General features: G+C 43.4%; 1 protein-coding gene across 1 annotated transcript; it reads left to right on the top strand.

Moving 5' to 3' along the window:
- The first annotated feature begins 14,500 nt into the window (after positions 1-14,500).
- Positions 14,501-17,647, top strand: gng13b (guanine nucleotide binding protein (G protein), gamma 13b). The gene is made up of 2 exons (XM_079178235.1): positions 14,501-14,607; positions 17,168-17,647. The coding sequence occupies exons 1-2, from the start codon at positions 14,510-14,512 to the stop codon at positions 17,271-17,273; spliced, it is 204 nt and encodes a 67-aa protein (XP_079034361.1). The 5' UTR covers positions 14,501-14,509; the 3' UTR covers positions 17,274-17,647.
- The last annotated feature ends 1,892 nt before the right edge of the window (positions 17,648-19,539 follow it).

Raw genomic sequence — 19,539 nt, 5'->3', positions numbered from 1 at the left:
TTTACTCTTGTTTGTGGTTCAGAATACCTTGACAACTGACATTTAAGGTCAACCCAAGGATCAACTGTAATAACTTTGATAACTTTTCATCTAGCGCCATCATCAGCAAAATTCAGTTAGTCCATTTCTTTGGTTTACGACAAAAAACGTAAAAAAAAGAATGGCTTTCCCATCGGCCTCGGCTGTATTTTGTCTTTAGTGCTAACTAGCAAACGTTAGCATGCAGCATCTGCCGTGCTATACCAGAAAGGAGTATAGACTTGGCCAATCTATGTAATATGTAAATGCTCCTGAGTCTTACCATAAGTACATCTTCCTGCTCTTCCCATTCTGCTGACATGGCATGAAAGCAGCCCAAGTTCATCTGAAGCTGAGCAGCACAGCTCCCTTGCCTTCTGCTCTTGGGAATCAATAGTGTCAAGGAAAAAACAACAACTCCTCAAGGTTTTACACAGTGAGACAGCCAATTTCCCAATCATTTCACACCTTTCTGTGTAAGTGGTTGACGGCTTCCGCTCCCGGTGTGCACTCTGGCTCCAGCAGCACAGGGACGGCGGGTACAGGAAATCATCTGCCGTTGAATGGAAATGGAGGGACTTTAAAGAGTAGCGGCCCATGACCCTGAGAGGTGAAGGGGGCTAATTTCATCTAGCCAGCATCCCGGTATCTCTACTCCCCGAGATGGCCACAGCTTTTAATGGAGCCTATAAAGTGCCACATCTCTTACAGCGGGCTGTAGGGAGCGAGTGTAAAGACAGATTTACATTTTTTTCCATTTAAATTTCTCCCGTCTTTATTTCTCTCAGTCCTGTTTTCGCAGCTTCCGTTCTGGATTTGCTCTCCTCACCATTAATGAATCAAAAAAACAACAACTGTGTGTTCTGGTTTTTAAAACGTGTATAGTGAGTTTTATCGGAAGTTTTAATAATGTAATCTGGTACTGTGTTAAAAGTCCGGGTCAGCTTTATCACAATGGATTCAACAATGGGGAGCGGGTAAGGGACTCCTGAACTCTTTACTGGGGTAAGAAATTGATGGATTGAAACCAGATCAGTACCTTGGGACGATTTCCAACATCGCTGGGTGTGAATGTGACTGTGGTGCAGGCTACCTAGTGTAGCCGGTCATTACACTAAGCTAAGCTAAGCTAACTGGCTGCTCGCCACAGCTGCATATCAAAACTTCTGAAGAGGGCGATGTCTGTGTACTTCCCTAAAATCTGTGATTCACACGAACCCTGCAAAAGCAAGATTTGGTACGTGAGATATTTGAAAGCCGATTAACTGTCCAATGCCAACACATGAGAGAGAAACAGTCTTCGGAACAACACCAGCTAAGAAATGGGAAACCTCCAGTGCAGACTTGTCACGACAGAGAGCTAGAGTTAGCATTAGCATGGGGAAAACTTTGACAATAGTAGAGTGAGCCGTTTTGGAATGTAAACCGAACCCTGAAGAGGAAAAAAGAGCAGATGTGCTTACAGCCCCTTATTTTCTCTTTTTATGTGGAAAAAACATGTTAAACAAAATATGAATCATAACAGAGTAGTTCCACACATGTCTCACAGGAAACTTCAAGCAGTTGTTCCTTTGAATGTAAGACATGTCAGCATCTTATTTAGAGACTCCGAATTTGAGCCCAGCGTCCTGTCTCATATTACGAGACCTCTTTTGACAGATGGTGCCAATTTACTCAAATCGACCCAAGTCAGCACAGTACCGATTTTTAAGGCGGCCAGTTTGTGCCCGGCACCAGGCTGAAAGTCACTAAGTGTAATGTTATCAGAGCATGGAATGAAGCGCCACTCAGGACTCCTATCTGAAGAACACTGTGCTGATAGCCAGGAGGCAGGAGGATAACAGCTCTGGCGACAGACCAGGACGGACTGCTGCTCCACTCTGAAAGCCAAGTTTGGAGACAGGATATGCAGCCGCCACTGAAGTCTCACTTTGGACTGGTTTTCACGAGTAGAATAGACAATTTGTCTGATTAATTAAAACAGTTCCTTTTCCATTCTTTATTCAAAGGTCTTCTATTTCCCCCTAGGTTTTCATGCTTGAGTTTCTGTAAGTGCGCCCTTATCTTTGTTTATCCATGGTGGCTATCCAGCAGTTCTTCTTCTGCTACAAACTGCTGTTGCTGGAAACTTCAACGGCTCTCGGTGTTTACACTTTAGCCAACACTTTAACTGACACTTCTCTACGTTTGTACACTTGAAACGACTTTATGAATATTTAACTGAATATTTTTCAGGACTTCCACCTCGACAGACACTTCCAGCCCAATTCATCTCCCACGGTTCGACTGACCCTTCAACTCCTTTCAGTGCCCCGCACCATTAAATCTTTTTAGCACTTTCGCTTCAACTGATACCACAACTTCACTCGGTGATTAAATTGCCACTTCAACCACGTTCAGTGCTTACACAACTGCAAATTCAGTTTTGCATACCGTCTACCAGTTCAACTACCATTTCATATGTTTCAGTTTATCAACCTTTTCGAATGTTTTCAACCATGAATTTTCAGCAGCAAGTTTGAGGTTGAATTTGGATTTCTATTGAGTTCTCCATTGATATGTTAAATCCAACAAACTACACCGAGCATCCATTCTTCCGTGTGTGTGCGCTGTTGTTGAATCAGGCGTTTTCCCTCTCAATGGGACACCTGAACAGATAACAGAAAATAAATGAACCGTGTGCTGCCGGACTGATGAATTGCCCACGTGCATGTGTTTGTATTGAGATTTCTATTGAAAGTCTAAGTCATTATGCACCATGCAGGCTGGGAGAGTAAAACAGGTGAAATTCTGTTAACCCTTTAATGGAGCCGCTCAGATAAAAGTAACTGACAATTTAATTTTAGTACTCTGGTCCAATTTCCATGTAAAAGTACATTTTCAACAATCTGCATATGTTTCTTCATTAAAGACAACATGTCGAATGTTAAATACACAACATTTTTACATTATACATCGGTTTCTATTAACAGTATGAATAAATTAAATTAACAAAAATCTTCCAATGTTCTTATAAAACCAACAAAAAAGTTGTGCTGTTCTGTAGTGCAATCTTTGCAGAACTATATAAGGCCTGTTTATCTGTGTTTTGGTGCAGCAGCACAACAGTTTTTGGACCCCCCTTCTGTGGTCTTCAACAGAAGAGGGGCAGAAGTTGCACTGTCCCCTGTGATCAGAAGGAATCCATCAGCCTAGATTATACAAAAGAAATTATACAGATAAACAAATTCCAACAAATATACAATGGGATAACATCTTTTGTTTGTTAAATTGATCGAGCAACAGTTTATAATCAGAAAACACCGTACACCATGGCAGTATTCGGTCATGGTCAAACAAAAATGGTTAGCAGTAACACCTTAACAATAAAAGGACACCAAATATTACCGAACCCACCATAAAAAAAGAACACATGCCAAGATAGATTATTTTCTGCTTCCAACTTCCTGGAAGGAAGCCACCTGTCTTGTACTGAAAACTGCAGTGCACCCTGGGTATGTATTTTGGGCCTGAAATGCTGCAACTGAGTGCTGGAGATGACTCACACAGCATTAAGCACTACTAGTTCCTGAACAGTATTTTTTTTACAACTCAGAATGTGCTCTAACCCGCTTACAGACGGACAAACTGGTTACCATAGCACAGAGCAATACGGTCACTGGAATGGCGATTTAACTGTAGTAGACACAACATGTGAGGTCAAACAAGCTCAGGCTCTTCTTCTGTGGTCTCAAAAGCAGTATTTCTCATATGTGAAATTAAAACTAACCCAAATATGTACCCCCCCCCCACACCTACTGCAGTGAGGACCTCAATCTGTCTTTTGCAGATGGAGCTATAAGTGGCCATATTAGGGCAGAAATCCAGAGTCTGGCAACGGGGTGGGGGGGGCAAATAGGGGCTACGCACACACACACACACACACACACACACACACACACACACACACAGAGAGAGAAGAGTGTGAGAGTGAAATCCTTCCTTCCTTGACTGTGTACCTGCTTAAACACCTCCTCCTCTCCCTCCTTCTCCCCCTCCTCCCTCCGCCTCACCCGGTCAACTCTCTAAACGCATCCTCAGGGAACTCTCTCTCTCTCTTTCTATCTCAAACACACGCGCGCGCGCGCACACACACACGGACGCTCTTATAGGAGGCTCCCAGCAGAGAAAGCGGGCAGTGAACGGTGGAGCGCGCGCGCAACGGACCGGCTCGTTAACTTGTCCGCTTCCTATTTCTCCCCCTCCACACACACACACACACAAACACAGACACACACGCACACACACTCCTCGTTCTTAGGCAGCTTCGGCAGCAACCGTAAAGCGGACTACCGGGCTAACTCCCGGGCTAACTAACCGGGTACAGAGCGACTCCTCCGGCTCTCCAGACGGGCTTCAGACTGGTCGTCATCGTCTGTTTTTTTTTTACTCCGGAGACTGCGGATTTTACCCTCGGTCTTTTCTTGCAGTGGATACTGAGAGTCCGCACCGCCTCCACGAGATAAACTAAGTGTGCGAACATTAAGTCCGCAGTTCTCTGTTTTAAAGCTATCCGTGTGTCGGTCCAGCCGTCCCCCCCCCGTCCCCCCCCCCCCCCACCGGTTTAACTGCACTGGTCAGACTTGGAAAGAGCAACAGCCTCCACCGGCGCATCAGTGAGGTAAGAGATGCGACTGTGCGTTTTAGCCACATTACACTATTATAGTCATTCACCGGGGCCCGTGGTGCCGAAACACGGTGGGGTCTCCTGTGATATCCTGATCACAGGCCTTTCTGCTGCAAAAACCCTCCCGCATCAAACTGGTTCGAAAATGTGTTTCTATGTTATTTAATGAGGAGAAGAAAATAATGATTTAGAGTATACAAGGGATGGAATCACCTCTTTATTTTGAGTGTACTTTGTACACTTTGTACTGTCCGCCTCCAGCCGCCCAACACACTCTCTCTCTCTCACACACACACACACACACACAGACACACACACACATAACTCAATACTGGGCCATATGGAACCCACGAATATTACATAAAAGTTACATGTCTCCTCTGCACTCCCTCCTCCTCCTCCTCCATCTCTCTGTTTCACACCTGGCCCTGTTTTAAGGCTTGAAGATGTTTGTCTTGTACTGGCTCTGAGCAGGGCCGGCTGGAGGAACTTCCTAATAGTGGGGCCAGACTAGCGCACAGTTTTAAACAGGGGGGGCACATGTGTAAAATGTAAAAATGTCACACATGAATAGCCCAGGTTCATTCAGCGTAACAAACGCATGCTAAAGACATAACTTTAAATATGCTAATACGAAATGTTATAAAGAAATTACCACTATTTGTAACCACAAATAGCCTAGACAGACTATGAGACAACGGGCTCCTGGATACGGACTTGTAAAAGCAGCCCCCAACCCTCAAATGAGTAGGACATCCAGAATGAAAACGGACACAAAGCAGTCGTGTCGTTTAGTTGTTTTAGTCGTTTTTGTGGAAGTTTTGCATCTCTCTGTAGTCGTTTTGGATCTCTTTGTGGTTGTTTTGCGTCTTTTCGTAGTTGTTTTGCGAGTCTTGGTTGTCATTTTGCGCCTCATGTTTGTTTTGTGTCTCTCTTTGTAATCATATTGTGTAGTTGTTTTATGTGGCTGTGTAGTTATTTGACTCTTTGTAGTGGTTTTAAGCGTCTCTTTGTGGTTGTTTTGAATTTCTCTTTAGTTGTTTTTCATGTCCTTGTAGTCATTTTGCATCTCATAATAGTTGTTTTGCGTCTCTCTCTGTAGTCATTTTGTGTCCTTTTATAGTTGTTTCATGTCTCTTTGTAGTTGTTTTATGTGGCTGTGTAATTGTTATTTGTCTCTTTGTGGTTGTTTTTGCGTGTTTTTGTGGTTGTTTTGCTTCTTTTCGTAGTCGTTTTGCCAGCCTTGGTAGTCATTTTACATCGCATTATGGTTGTTTTGAGTCTCTTTGTAATAATCTTGTGTCTCTTTGTAGTTTTATGTCTGTGTTATTGGTCTCTTTGTGGTTGTTTTGAATTTCTGTGCACGGTAGGCCATTACAGTAATCCATCCCTGATACTAATAGGGTGGTGCCGTACCACCCCTCTGGCTCCGCCCCTGGCTCTGATTCTCCTTTTCATCCTGTGGGGGGCCACACACACCCATCCACAGACACACGTAAGCCTTGTCCAGCTTAGTTGGCTACACATTATAACGGTTATTTCCACGCTTCCATTAGCAAAAGTTGCAGATGGTACCAATGGAACCACTCGGGGTCTATATTGCCGAAGTAAAGTTTTTAGCTCAGGCCTATATTGATCGGATCCGATCGACTGGACTTGTCCCCGTGTTGGCAGGGCCGTGCTGGTGTGATGTCAGCTGGACTGGTGCCAGCAGCCTCCGGGCTCGTTGGAGTGCCGAACGGACCGGCTGGTTGTAAAAACACTCAAATACCGTCTGTCAGCGTCTGCCATCTATTTCCCTCAAGCAGCATCTCATCAAGGAGCCCCTTCCTTCTTTCTTAGCCACACTCAGCTGGTCAGGGGAGCTCTGCCTGTTCCTTTCTATTTTTAGTCTCTATTTACAATGCAGTAACTATAGTGGCACTCTCACTCCGTTTGCTTCCTTCCGTCTCTGTGCCTTTGCGTCTCTCCGTCTCACCCTCTTCTCTTTTTACATCTGCACCTCTTTCACTCACTCACTTTTTAGACGTTTCCCTTTCACCTTCTGGTGGTCTCCTTCAAGCTGCCCCCCTCCCTGCCATCCTCATAGATCATCGAGTCGGACGGAGCGATTCAACACATTAAGCGTTGGCGCTGTAGAGCGGCTCGCCACACCTGCTCCACTGTCACGCACACATACAGTGTATTACTTTGTGAGGCTGGAGAGACAGCGGAAGAGACAGGGGGGGGTGGAGGTTAATCTCTGGATGCATTTGACCCAAATCAGCATGCAACCTACATACCCCCCCCCTAAAACAACCAGCCCACAGCCCCCACCATACACACACACACACACACACATACCAAAACATGTCTCTAGAAAGCAGTACTGTACACACTACGACCAAACACCACATTTTTCAGAGGCTCGGCGGGTCGTTAATTATCTGTGACGAAACACACTGGAGATACTGGATTTGGCCTAAATTGCCTTCAAGCGGAGAAAAATAAAAAAAAAGTTTGATTAGAAGATCTAAAAGAGTAGTTTTTAATAAAGCAAATGTAATTAACTGGTTCGTCATCTCTCGTAATTCCTTAGCAAAAACTTGAGGCAAACCCGACCTCCCTTGCAGCTCCACCACCTCGACCAAACGCCCCACGCTGCTGCTCTGAGCCACAGGTTCACATCGGATTACCTTTGACTTCTAATGTAGCAAATTTACATCAACGAATTATCGTCAAAGTATAAATGCTGGAAGAATGAGATCACTGGCATGACCGCACCGCACCGTGTTTCATAAGTCGGATCTTATGCAAAGCACAGTGGGCCCTGTTGTTCCAGCGCAAAACGCAGACAAAGCCTGGTTCAGACGGTACACAGAAAAATGTACATATCGACAAGAAGCTTCTCGCGACAGTGACTCGGCGCCCGGATTGAGGACAACACATCACGCGGTACACAGTGATCCGGTGCAGCAGACGAGCGTGACTCCAGGGATGGCAAAGTCGACAAGCCGGTTTGTCATTTCGACAGTCCACCGTTTCGGTCCAGACTGTAATATCTCAACAACTACGAGATGGATCGCCATGAACTTTTCCGCAGACGTCCCCGGTCTCCTCAAAATGTCTGCCACTGACTTCAGTGATCCCCTGACTTTTCCGGCTAGCACAATCGTCAAGTCGAAATTTTTAACGTGTCTGGGACTTCGGTACCTGCCAGATTTATAACATTCCCGAGAGCCTCAGCTGTACTTTATGTTAATGGGGCACTATGCCCATTTTTTTAATTCATACATGTTATTCTTATTGTTTAAGACAGTCCAAAAATAATAATAAAACATGAACAACTATCTCCCAATTCCAAAAACTAGAGCACTGAAACTCAAATTTGTGATGTCATCGAGTATAAAGTGTGGAGCCGCTCCGTAGACTATGAATAGGGAAAGATTTTATGGATGAAACAGAGCACCCAGGAGGATGTTCTGAGTATATGGGTACATTTTCTGTCTCACAACTTGGAACAATACAAAAAAAACTAAAAACATTCAACATCCCCCATTCATTGTCTTTGGAGCAGCCCCAGACTTTATACCCGATGACTTTACAAGTTTGAGACTTTCTACTCTGGTTTCTGGCTTTGAGAGAGAGCAGCTGAGAAAATGACTCTACTTCTCTCTTGATTTATTACCTCAGTAAACGTTGTAAACATGAGTTTATGGTCTCAATCTCTAGTTTCAAGTCTTCTTCAATACAGCATGATTTAGAGTCAAATAGATCATAAAGCGGAGTATGCTTTAGGGCGGGGCTACTGTGATTGACAGGTAGCTGCTGCTGCCAGATACATATAGTGTGTCTCTACGTCTTTCCTCTGCATTCCAAATATGGTAACTTTCATTCATTGGCTGCAAAAAAACAACATGGCGACGGCCATAATTCAAGATGGGGACGGCCAAATCGCCAAACTCGAGGCTTCATGACGACAGTCCACAAACCAATGAGTGATGCCATGATGACTACGTCCACTTCTTATATACAGGCTATGGTTTTACCTGATGGTAACCGTGGAAAATAAAAAGGGCATCACGCGTGTTTATCCTCTTCGGTACGGTGAGAGGAGCTTTGAGGAGGCCGACAGCGACCACGTGACAGTAGACAGATGAGGGTTCACTAGAATGGTTTATAATAATTTTGTCAAATTACACAAGCACCTTTAAATGTGACAGCTGGTTTAGATGGGATGTGTTATTTTGGAGGCTTTCATTTTATCAGTAACAGCCATAATAGCTCCTGGCTGGGCAACAGAGAGAAAGAGACATTGATCATGTGTGGCGCATCGGATTAACCGTTTTGAAATGTGTGAAACTGGACAGGAAGCACTTAGTGCGGAGGCATCTGTGGAAGACGGCAGGGGACGGATGGAAAACAGATATGAGAGAGAGCGATGAAAGGAAGACGGTGAGAATGCAGCACAGCACAGGGGAAAACCTGCCTCGACCAATATCTTTGATTCAAACCTCAAAGCCTAAGACAACAGTAAGCCAGCACGGCAACACTCTTACACTCATTTCTGCAATTTCGGTTTTATTGGTTGCATCGCCCGTCGTCTGAAGATTAACGTTTGCTCAGGTGTTAATTAGCTGGTAAGATGCAGAAGATAAAACACGGAGACGCATGAGTGGCTGTTGAGCAAATGAGAGGCAGAGTAATTTGAGAGGGAGAGCGAGACAGGACAATGGAAACGGTAAACAATGGAGAGAGAGAGAAGAGGAAAACATCGCTTTGACATCAAGGCTTTGTTCGAAATCATATACTCACATAGTATTCATACTATTTATAGTACTCATACTAAGTATAAGGTAAAATGTGTTGCCTTCCCACTGCATAATATGTGGATTTTTTTTGTACGTGAGAATTGCCCGGGTGTATAATACATAAGCAGAAATCTTTGCCTATGAGACGTAACCTTACTGGACTTAAAATTGCATTGGGGCTCTTCAGACTTTCCAATGGCGGACTGCAAGGCAGACGGTTTAAATAATCGACCGTTGGATAAAATAATTACGAATGATGGCGAGTGATGTTAAGAGGAAAAATGTGGCTGCTCACAAAAATATTGAACACAAAAATATTTTATAACATTAATTTTGCCTTGAAATAAAACGGAAAATAGAAAATATTAAATTGAGAGGACCAAATGGCGATCACGATTATCCTTTTTTCATTGTACAGAGCTGTAGTTTGTCCTGTGCCAGGTTAAAAATCCCAAAAGGTTTCAGGTTTCTATTAGTAAGTGAGAAAATGAGACAGCCAATGAGGTAGGGGCCGGGGAAAAGATGGATAGAGCAGACAAATAGAGGTGAGAGAGGGGGAAACAGGGATGAGGGAGAAGGTGAGTGAGAGAGTAAGGAGGAGGAAAAGCATTCAATCCTCCTGTTGTCTCTGGAGGATGCTGCTGAGTAGGGTTGGGTACCGAAATCCGATGCCAATATGGCACCGGTACCTATACGACCGGTACCTACCGGACCGAAACGCAACGCAGATTTCGGTGCTTCTTTTCGGTGCCTGAGCCGATTGAAATACTTTTTTTAACACTACTCTGATGACTCCGTCCTGGCAGCAGGTAACGATAGCTACCGTTTGTATAGCTACAGCAGCTAGCTAGCCATCAACCTTTTAACAGAGAAAATGCCGAAAGGTAAACGTTCAAAAGTGTGGCTGTTTTTATTTTGAAAGTCCGTTGCTCACTGGCAGCGGTGGAGGAATGGAGACTACTGGACATCGCTGCGGTAAAGTCAGCAGACACTCAGGTCTCCGTGGTCAACTCAGCAGACACTTACATGTTAGTGTGACCTATACGCTGAAATTCACGGTAAACGCATTCAAACGGCACAGATCGGGAGCGAGCGAAGGACTTTGAAAGTTAGCGGAAAGATTTAACGTGAGACAACATCCGGTTTCTTCAGAGGAACATCCGGTTTTCAGAATAAGATGCCAACAAAGTATGAATTAAATTCACATTAAGTATAAAACATGCTACCTGCATCTCGTGAGTTAAAGGGAAAATATACCTACATTGTGCGTAAAGTGTCTTTATTCTTTGATCGCTGGGTAACCATCATCACCTCTGAGTTACAGCATTATATTGATGAACAGTAGAGCTGCATTCACATGCTCTGTCGTGAAGAGGACACACATTTAGATGAAACGTGCTGAAACATTGTATTCCTGTTGCACAGCAGTGGAACGTTTCACATGAAGTCACACACTGAGCACAGATAGTGAAGAGATAGAACTGCTACTGTGTAAAGGGAATACTGCTGTTAAAAAGAACCTTATTTGTTTAAAGTGTTTGCAAACCAAATGTTATTGCACTTTTGTTCATATAGCAGTACTTTTAAAATAAAAGTGCACAATACACTACCTTTGAATTAATTATTGAACTTTGCCATAACAATGAGATTAATCGCAAAAAATCCATGCGATTAAAAATTGTAATCGTTGCCCAGCACTAATATGTATAGTATACTTTAAACAGTTAAATATATTGTTAAATTTGACTTGGCAATAAAAAAAGTATCAGTTCAGGCACCGGTATCGTTTTAAAAGTATCGTTTTAGCACCGGTATTGGAAAAAACCCAAACGATACCCATCCCTACTGCTGAGGCCTGATGTCAGCCAGGACCTGGCCATCTCTCTGCCTCTCTCTGTCTCTGTAATATTGGTGGTACACACACACACACGCACACACTTTCGTGATATAATATTGCACCTGGTGTTTTCCTCAAACTCACAAAAGAACATGCATATACACACACACTTCACTAACTCATTATGCTTTTCTTGTCCCTCCTAGTAGAGATTATTGTAATATTGGACTATGGACTGTATATAAGAAGTGGACGTAGTCATGGTGACATCACTCATTGGTTTGTGGACTGCTGTCATGAAGCCTCGAGTTCGGCGATTTCGCCTTCGCCATCTTGGATGGACCAATGAATGAAAGTTACCATATTTGGAATGCAGAGGAAAGACGTAGAGACACACTATATGTCTCTGGTAGCAGCAGCGACCTGTCAATCACAGTAGCCCCGCCCTAAAGAATACTCCGCTTTATGATCTATTTGACTCTAAATCATGCTGTATTGAAGAAGACTTGAAACTAGCGATTGAGACCATAAACTCATGTTTACAATGTTTACTGAGGTAATAAATCAAGAGAGAAGTAGAGTCATTTTCTCATAGACTTCTATACAACCAGACTTTGTTGGGTTGAGTTGGGCTAAAGGAACTCCTACATCAAATGTGATTAATATCACATCTAGCAGCAGGAAAACAGGATGGACGAGGTAAAGTGGTAAAACTTGCCTCTTGCTTGATTTGATTGGGTTTGAACTTTTGCTGCAAGAAAAATGGGAAAATAACGTTTTTGCTGCGAATGCCTTTTCTAGCGATTCGTCTCTGTGTAAACTCGGGGAGTTTTAGATGATCAGGCAGATGATTGATTAATTCTGTTCCAACATCTTAAATATCCATTTTGAGGGAATGGTATGGAACATTATTTTATAGTATGTGGCAGGGTCATATGTAGACAAAAAAGCATGTATGTTTTGCATCATTAGATTCTTGTTTTTACTAAATATTTTTTCCCATTTTTCCAAATCGAACTACTCTGCATTCGATTAAAATAGAGTTTCAGAGCCTTTTAAATACAAATAAAACAAATGCTTATTGTGGTGCATGCCGCTCATTAGCAGCCTGACCATGCGGTGAAGTAGGTGTTGAATTCAGAGCAGCTATTTCCTGCCTTGCAATGCCCCCTCACTCACTAAACTGTCATAATGGACAATTGCATAATATCAAGTACTATTCAATGTCTCTTAAAAATATACCATTGTTGTTTCTGTGCTGAAGCACCTCAGAGGGATCGATTCCGAGTGCAGACCAGACAAGCGCTCGGCTCATCCGAATCCTCAAATGACTCACACAGGCGTGCACACACACAATCACACTCAAGGGTACACAAACACTAGTACACACACAAGAGGGAAAGAGTATTGTTGAGAGGGTATAGTGGACATAGAGCGTGGGTGGGGAGTGAGAGAAAGAGAGAGAGAGAGAGGGAGGGAGGGAGAAAGGGAGGGAGGAACAGACAAAGAAAAAGATGCAGCAGATGAGAATGGAGACAATATTGCTGCCGGAGAGTTGACCACTGGTTTGGCTTTCTTGCCTGCAGTGTCCTGTGTGACAAATTCCAGTTATCTTTACATATGAGGTAGAGGTGCAAACTGGCCATGGCCCACAATACGTTTCACTTTAACCCAACCAAATGTGTATGGGTGATGTGAAGTCCTAAATATACTGTGGTAATCTTACTAATTGACAGCTGTGAGTACTATGAATAAGCTGTGAGTACTAGGAATAAGCTATATAGAATTAATTCTATGCAGCAACGGGTGTACCAAAAAGATCCTTAAAAGATCTTGAGAAACCTCTCTGTGTGCCTCGGTATATTTATAAAAGTGCGGGCCTGCCGTTAGCGGTAGCTAGCAACGACTTTGACCTGGTTACATGCATCTTTCCCCCCTCATGCCTAAGGCTCCACTGGTAGCACCATATAACTGTGCATCATGATTTTAGTTTCCACTAATCCAATATAGAAACCTTACATTTAGCATAAAACAAAAGTAAAACTCACTCAGCTGCTAGCGTAAAAATACGTTATTGTTCTGTCAACTTACAGAAAGACATCAAACAATACTCAACGGTTTTGTCTCCATATCATGGCTTTTGTCTTTTGTTAATTTCGACTCTTCCTACTAGCTTACAGTTTGGGTGAAGTGGATATGACCTGTTAACATCCACATTACTGATGCACTACAGATTGTATAGGGAGGACTGGCTAAGTGGCTCGGATTTGAGTTAGTTTAAGGAGCTTAGCACAAGGTTTGCTGGGAAAATTCAATCAAGTGCTGGTGTCATGTACAGAAAACTGTAGAACCCACTAGCTTCCATGCACTCTCAATCACCAGTACCAGTGATCCCGTGTTTCAGCTAACTCAATATGTGAATTTCCTTTTTGTTTGCTCCACAATGTTTCATCGTGTTGCCCGTGGCAACTGCAGACATGAACCCCTGAATGTGAATCACAAGCAGCCTCAAGCTGAATTATTCCCTTCTACTGCCCTCGATGTGGTGGGGCGAGGAGGTGGGGGGGCTTAGCCACTCATCTCACAGAGTGAAGTTCTGTGTTGGGACATCACTATATTTTGAAAGCACACTCAATGGGATGGGGGAAGATAGAGGGCAAATGAGAAGAAATGGGACGCGGCACAAGTACAGGTTGTTCCTTTTTTTCGGCACAGAAGCACAAACATTTTCTGTTTTCCCTCCCTCTCGGGTATTGAATATCAACTACTCTCCTCAGACCTGCATTCGCTGCCAAGTGGCAATATAGAAGAAATGAATCAAAATTTGCATACAATTGATGTGCTGTCGAACTGCCGTCATGTCGGTCGCTGGCATAATTTAATTAGTCAATTTCATTAAAGCTGAGGAACTTTTCTCTAAGTGGAAACATGTAGCCCCAAGGACACAACCACTGTATCCTGTGGTGTTAAGTGGGTTTGTACTCTTAACGTTTAATAGCCTACATTCTCCCCCTCCTGTAGGCGGAATCGCTAAGCAGCCGTTATAAATCGGATGCATTTTTCGGGGTGTTCTCGCTGCAGGGCACGGTTGCGCGGAGTGCGTCTGACTACCGTTAAACGGTATTATGTGCTGCATAAATTTAACCGGCCCCTCCCCCGCTGTGCGCAGGTAGAAAAGCCCCACATCGAGCTGCAGCCATGGACGAGTTGGACCTGCCCCAGATGAAGAAGGAGGTGGAGAGCCTCAAGTACCAGCTGGCCTTCAAACGAGAGAAGTCCTCCAAAACGGTGACTGAGTGAGTAGTTGGACCGTAATAGCTCTACAAGCACCTGCACAGAGTTCAGTCCCCCAAAAACCACTGTGATGAATAGCTCTGAAATGAAATGGCTTTGTTTTTGCCAGTGTGTAGCATTTAGCAGGATCTATTAGCAGAAATGGAATCTAATATTCTTAACTAAGTTTTCATTTGTGTATAATCCGAAACTAAAAATCCTTGTGTTTTAGTTAGCTTAGAATAAGTCGTTTGTATCTAAATAGGAAGCGGGTCCTCTTTACTGTGTTTATACAGAAGCCCAGAACGACAAACTAAACACTGTCAGCTGAAGGCCACCGTAGTTCACTGACACGCTTTGGAAGCTGTGGTAACATGGTACCGCCAGCCACCATCTGACTTGAGTTGCTCAAATAGTAGTGTTATTATGGTAAGGACGGCTAGGCGAACGGCGTTATCGTGGTATTGCACTCAGCGGCGGAAAGGGAGGAGTGAGCAGAGGGGTATTCAGTTCGTTGCAATATGGAACCATGCCGCTAGATGTCGCCGAATACTACACACTGTCCCTTTATATTCCCAGTGAAACGTAAGTTAGAGCTTCTGTGTTGGAAGTATTTCCCCAGTGAAACTGGGGGAATACTGAATATTTGAGCGGTGTACAGTTACGAGAGAGATTTAAATCAAAGCCTTCACATTTGATTGTACCGCTAAAAAGTGGGCGGGCTTAGACTTTAGCACGATACAGAGCTACAGAGGCTCCACACACACCTCTGTTGTTGCTTCATGTTGCAGCTTGATTGATGGATGCATGTCATGCAATTAGTGGTTGGTAATAGCTTACCTAAGCGCGTCATATTTTGTTTAATAGGAAGAAAAGATGATTGGATGTTGATATAAAACTACGAAGGAATTGATTTTTTTGTAAATATCTTTGCATATATTGTTAAATCGGTGCACAATATGACCAGGGATGTGACCTAGAAAGGGTTAAAAGGGCATTTTTCATTTCATCTCGATTTAAAGCACACATAAAAACATGTTATAGTTAGACACACAAATGTAAATGTTGCTCACACAGTGGATCAAGTTTGAAACTGAATACTTGAAGACAGCATTTGTAAGCCACGTTTTTTTTTTTTTGTTCGTTGAGATTTAGCCAAAGAAGGCTGAGTGATATGGTTGAAAGCTCCGGAACAAATGCTTAAGTGGACCTCGAGTTGAGATTGTTTAACCAGCAGCTGTTCCCGAGCTAGCTGAAGTATTCAGTGGGTTATTCAATTACGATTACTAACGACATCTGCTGTTGTTCACTGTGATAAGTACAATGATTACATGAATACAATGACTTTGAGTGTGACAGCATTAGTCATTCCACCACAGCAATAAAGCAGTGATATGGCTTCATTAACTAATGCTGCCTAAAGGCTATTGTCACAGTCGCAGCGCACGTGGAGTCATTAAGCAAAGCTGCGGCCGTCATTAGTTTCTGTTCAGCACTCTCTTTGTCCGTCTCTCACTGCAGCGGCAGCAGAATAAGGGCCAATCAAGGGAGCTCAGAAGAAACACTTCTGAGTCTGTTTTTCATGTCGAGTACTCAGGGTCAGTGTTTTGAAACTATTGTGAATCTAAAAAAGAATACTGAAAAAAATATATATATATATTCACTTGAAAATACTGTTATGGGTAAGTAACTGAATTTAAATAAAACATTTTTTTACAAATGAGAAGTTGCAGCCGCAAATAGCACCATGAATTGGGCATCATTTCCGTCTCAAGGTTTCGATTCACAAAAGATATTACACAAACGACATTACGCTAACGATATTACGCTGACGACATTACGCTGACGACATTACGCTAACGACATTACGCTGACGATATTACACTGACGACATTACGCTGACGACATTACGCTAACGACATTACGCTGACGACATTACGCTAACGACATTACGCTGACGATATTACACTGACGACATTACGCTGACGACATTACGCTAACGACATTACGCTAACGATATTACGCTGACGATATTACGCTTACGAAATTACAGCGCAAACACAGTGATAAAATTTTGCAGCATGCCATTTGCCCTTTTTTTGCATCTGATTGCTATTATCTATGCAGCAAAGAATTAGTGTTCATTTAGGTCACGAAAACTGTCAGCGACCGCCCTTTCCACGACTAAGACGAGACGATGGCGATGCAGCACTAACTGTGACGATATCAACATGCAAGAAAGACGCGATAACAATGTAAAAATGTTAAATGTTACCACAATCTCTCTTTATTTTCTTTGACAAAAAAGACGTCAATTCAGCAGTTTGTTTTCCTGCGCTGTGCGTGCCATATCAGGAATACGCTCTTATTGTTAAGTTAAAGTTACCGATGACAACATTAGGGCTTGGAAAGAAGCAAAGAGATATTTTGGCTAAGCTAGATGGACTGAAATGTTCTCTCTCTCTTTCATGCCTTGTATGGCAAAAGAGAGAAAGTGGATAGAGGATGTATTGTGGTGCTAAACTTCCTCTGGAATTTGAAAAATGTCTCTCTCTCTCTCTCTCTCTCTCTCTCTCCACAAAGTTTGGTAAAGTGGATAGAGGACGGCGTCCCGGAGGACCCCTTCCTGAACCCGGAGCTGATGAAGAACAACCCGTGGGTGGAGAAAGGAAAGTGCATCCTTCTCTAGAAGAAATCAACCAGCACTGCCACAACCTTCCACCTTTAACTACTCTGACCACCTACAGATGACCCCCCTGGACCTGACCCTCCTGTCAGGCCACGGCGGGACAGCGCCTCCTAACCTCTCTCACCTTGAATGTACAACAGCTGATGCCCCCCCCCCCAACTTCCCCGAACACGCACTCCAACAAAGGCACAGAGACACTCACACACACTCCAAACTCTGGGTTTTTTCTCCCTGACCGCCACTCATCCACTGCAAGTTTATTCCTTCCACGGCGATTGCATATGATATATGATGATCAATACTCCTATTACATGTCTCTGTATGATATATGATATTTATGCAGCTGCCAGTCGTTACACGCTTTCTACAATCTCTACTCTTCATTGTGTGCATAGCAGCTTTACTCTTTTTTTTTTTCTTCCATTTTTGATGAGTTGTAATAAACTGTAGTCACATTCTCACTGCCAGACTGACCGTAGATCTGCCGGGGGAACGCTTAGATACAAACCACTTGCCCTTACATAATGATCATAAAAACATTTTAGTACATTTGAATATGAAATTTAATAGATTGCGCAAGTCTGTGGTTGACAAACTAAACTGTAAAAAAATGTTTTCAAAAAAGGCACTGAGGCCGTTCTGATCGGCCCGCCGTCCAAGAAACAAGCAAAGAACAAACATGCACAAGCTTAGAAGAACGACTCAGCGTTGTGCGACTTCCCAACAGTTGTCATCGTGTGTCCGGTCTGATTTCATGCAATACGTTCCGAAGACTTGATCATCAACCGGTGTTGTTTTTGCCCTGGTGTCATTAGGTCGGAAAGTTTCACGGCAGCTCTGTCCGTGTTGTCAGTGCAGAAGGGAGCTATGGGTCTCTGGGGGGTTGTTGGGGTTGAGTTTACTGCGCCTCCTCCTTAGCGACAGCCCCCTGAGGATAACACACAGAAACACGCTTGCACACGGCATCAGGCGGAACCGTGCGCGTGCTCACACACACACACACACACACACACACACACACACACGCCATCTCTCTCCACACATGTACAGACAGACCCCCTTTAACTTAACTTATTAACTTATTGATCTTTACTTGCTTTATTTATTTATTTATTTATTGATGAGACCTTTCCGTCACCTTTAGTTTTTGTGTCCTCTTCTCGGAAGAAAACTACTACTAAAAGACTACACCTTGCCAGATCACCATCTCCTTACTGCCTTGTACACAGTTTCCTTAAAACAAGAATGTAAATATGTGGCATGATAACCACTGACCTCAGAATTGGCCTGTATGTGCACGTGACTGTAACTGTGTGTTGGTTTGTGCAGAACCTTTAAAAAATGTTGTGCATCAAATTAAATGTTAGGCTCCCCTTGTGGATTGTGAAGCACACACACACACATACATACTGTACATGCACACACACCTACAGGCCTGAGGTAGAGAAGATCAACTAAACACATTGAGAATGTGTATGAGGGGAGGAGTGGCAAGGAATGGGATTCTCTAAATGACTTGGGACAGGGGAGCCTCACATCATCTCAGTACTGTAATGAGTTTCATTATATACATTTCCTTCTAGATGACCCGTTTCCCCCGAAGGCTACTTATTGCTTGGATGACTTTGGTCCTAAAACATGTAACTTTAAATATTTAATTTTCCTCTTTAAAAAAAGACCCAACTCAAGTATATGGTCCATGACGTGCTTCTAAATGTTTGTGTTTTTATCAAACATGCTAGCGTCGGTCTTAGACCTGCACTTCATAGGGGCCGTTCACATGTTGCGTCTAAAAACACGTGGGAAAAACGCAAGCCGTACCGCGTTCATCAAAACCTGCGTGCTGCAATGGCGATGATGATGCAGTAATTTAGCGGAAAGACTCACTGACTGAACTAAACAAAGTTAAAACAAAGTAGATGGTAGTCAGTCGGGCTGACCTTTCAACCGGATGTTGTGAAGTTCTTGGACGGAAAGGGTGACAGATCGTAAAACTCTGGGAAGCCCAAAAACAACTTTTAAATATTTAAGAAAGAAAAAAGATATCTGCCGGCTGTGATTGGTTGTTCCTCGTCACATGATATGCACACCGCACTACAGGTTCCAAAAGTTTAAACATTTTTAATCTGGGGACGCAGCCGTCTCGCCCTGAAAATGGCAACATTTTCGCTCCCGCTTGCAGATTTGAACCGCCTTCTGCACGTCTACATTGTCAACAATGAATTTGAGGCTGCCAAAAAAACCAACAACCGCAGCACATGAACGA

The sequence above is a fragment of the Pholis gunnellus genome (genome assembly GCF_910591455.1).
Source record: "Pholis gunnellus genome assembly, chromosome: 17".
NCBI classification, from domain to species: Eukaryota; Metazoa; Chordata; class Actinopteri; order Perciformes; family Pholidae; genus Pholis; species Pholis gunnellus.
The sequence above is the reverse complement of the archived record's forward strand: the minus strand, read 5'-3'. Positions and strand labels throughout refer to the sequence as shown.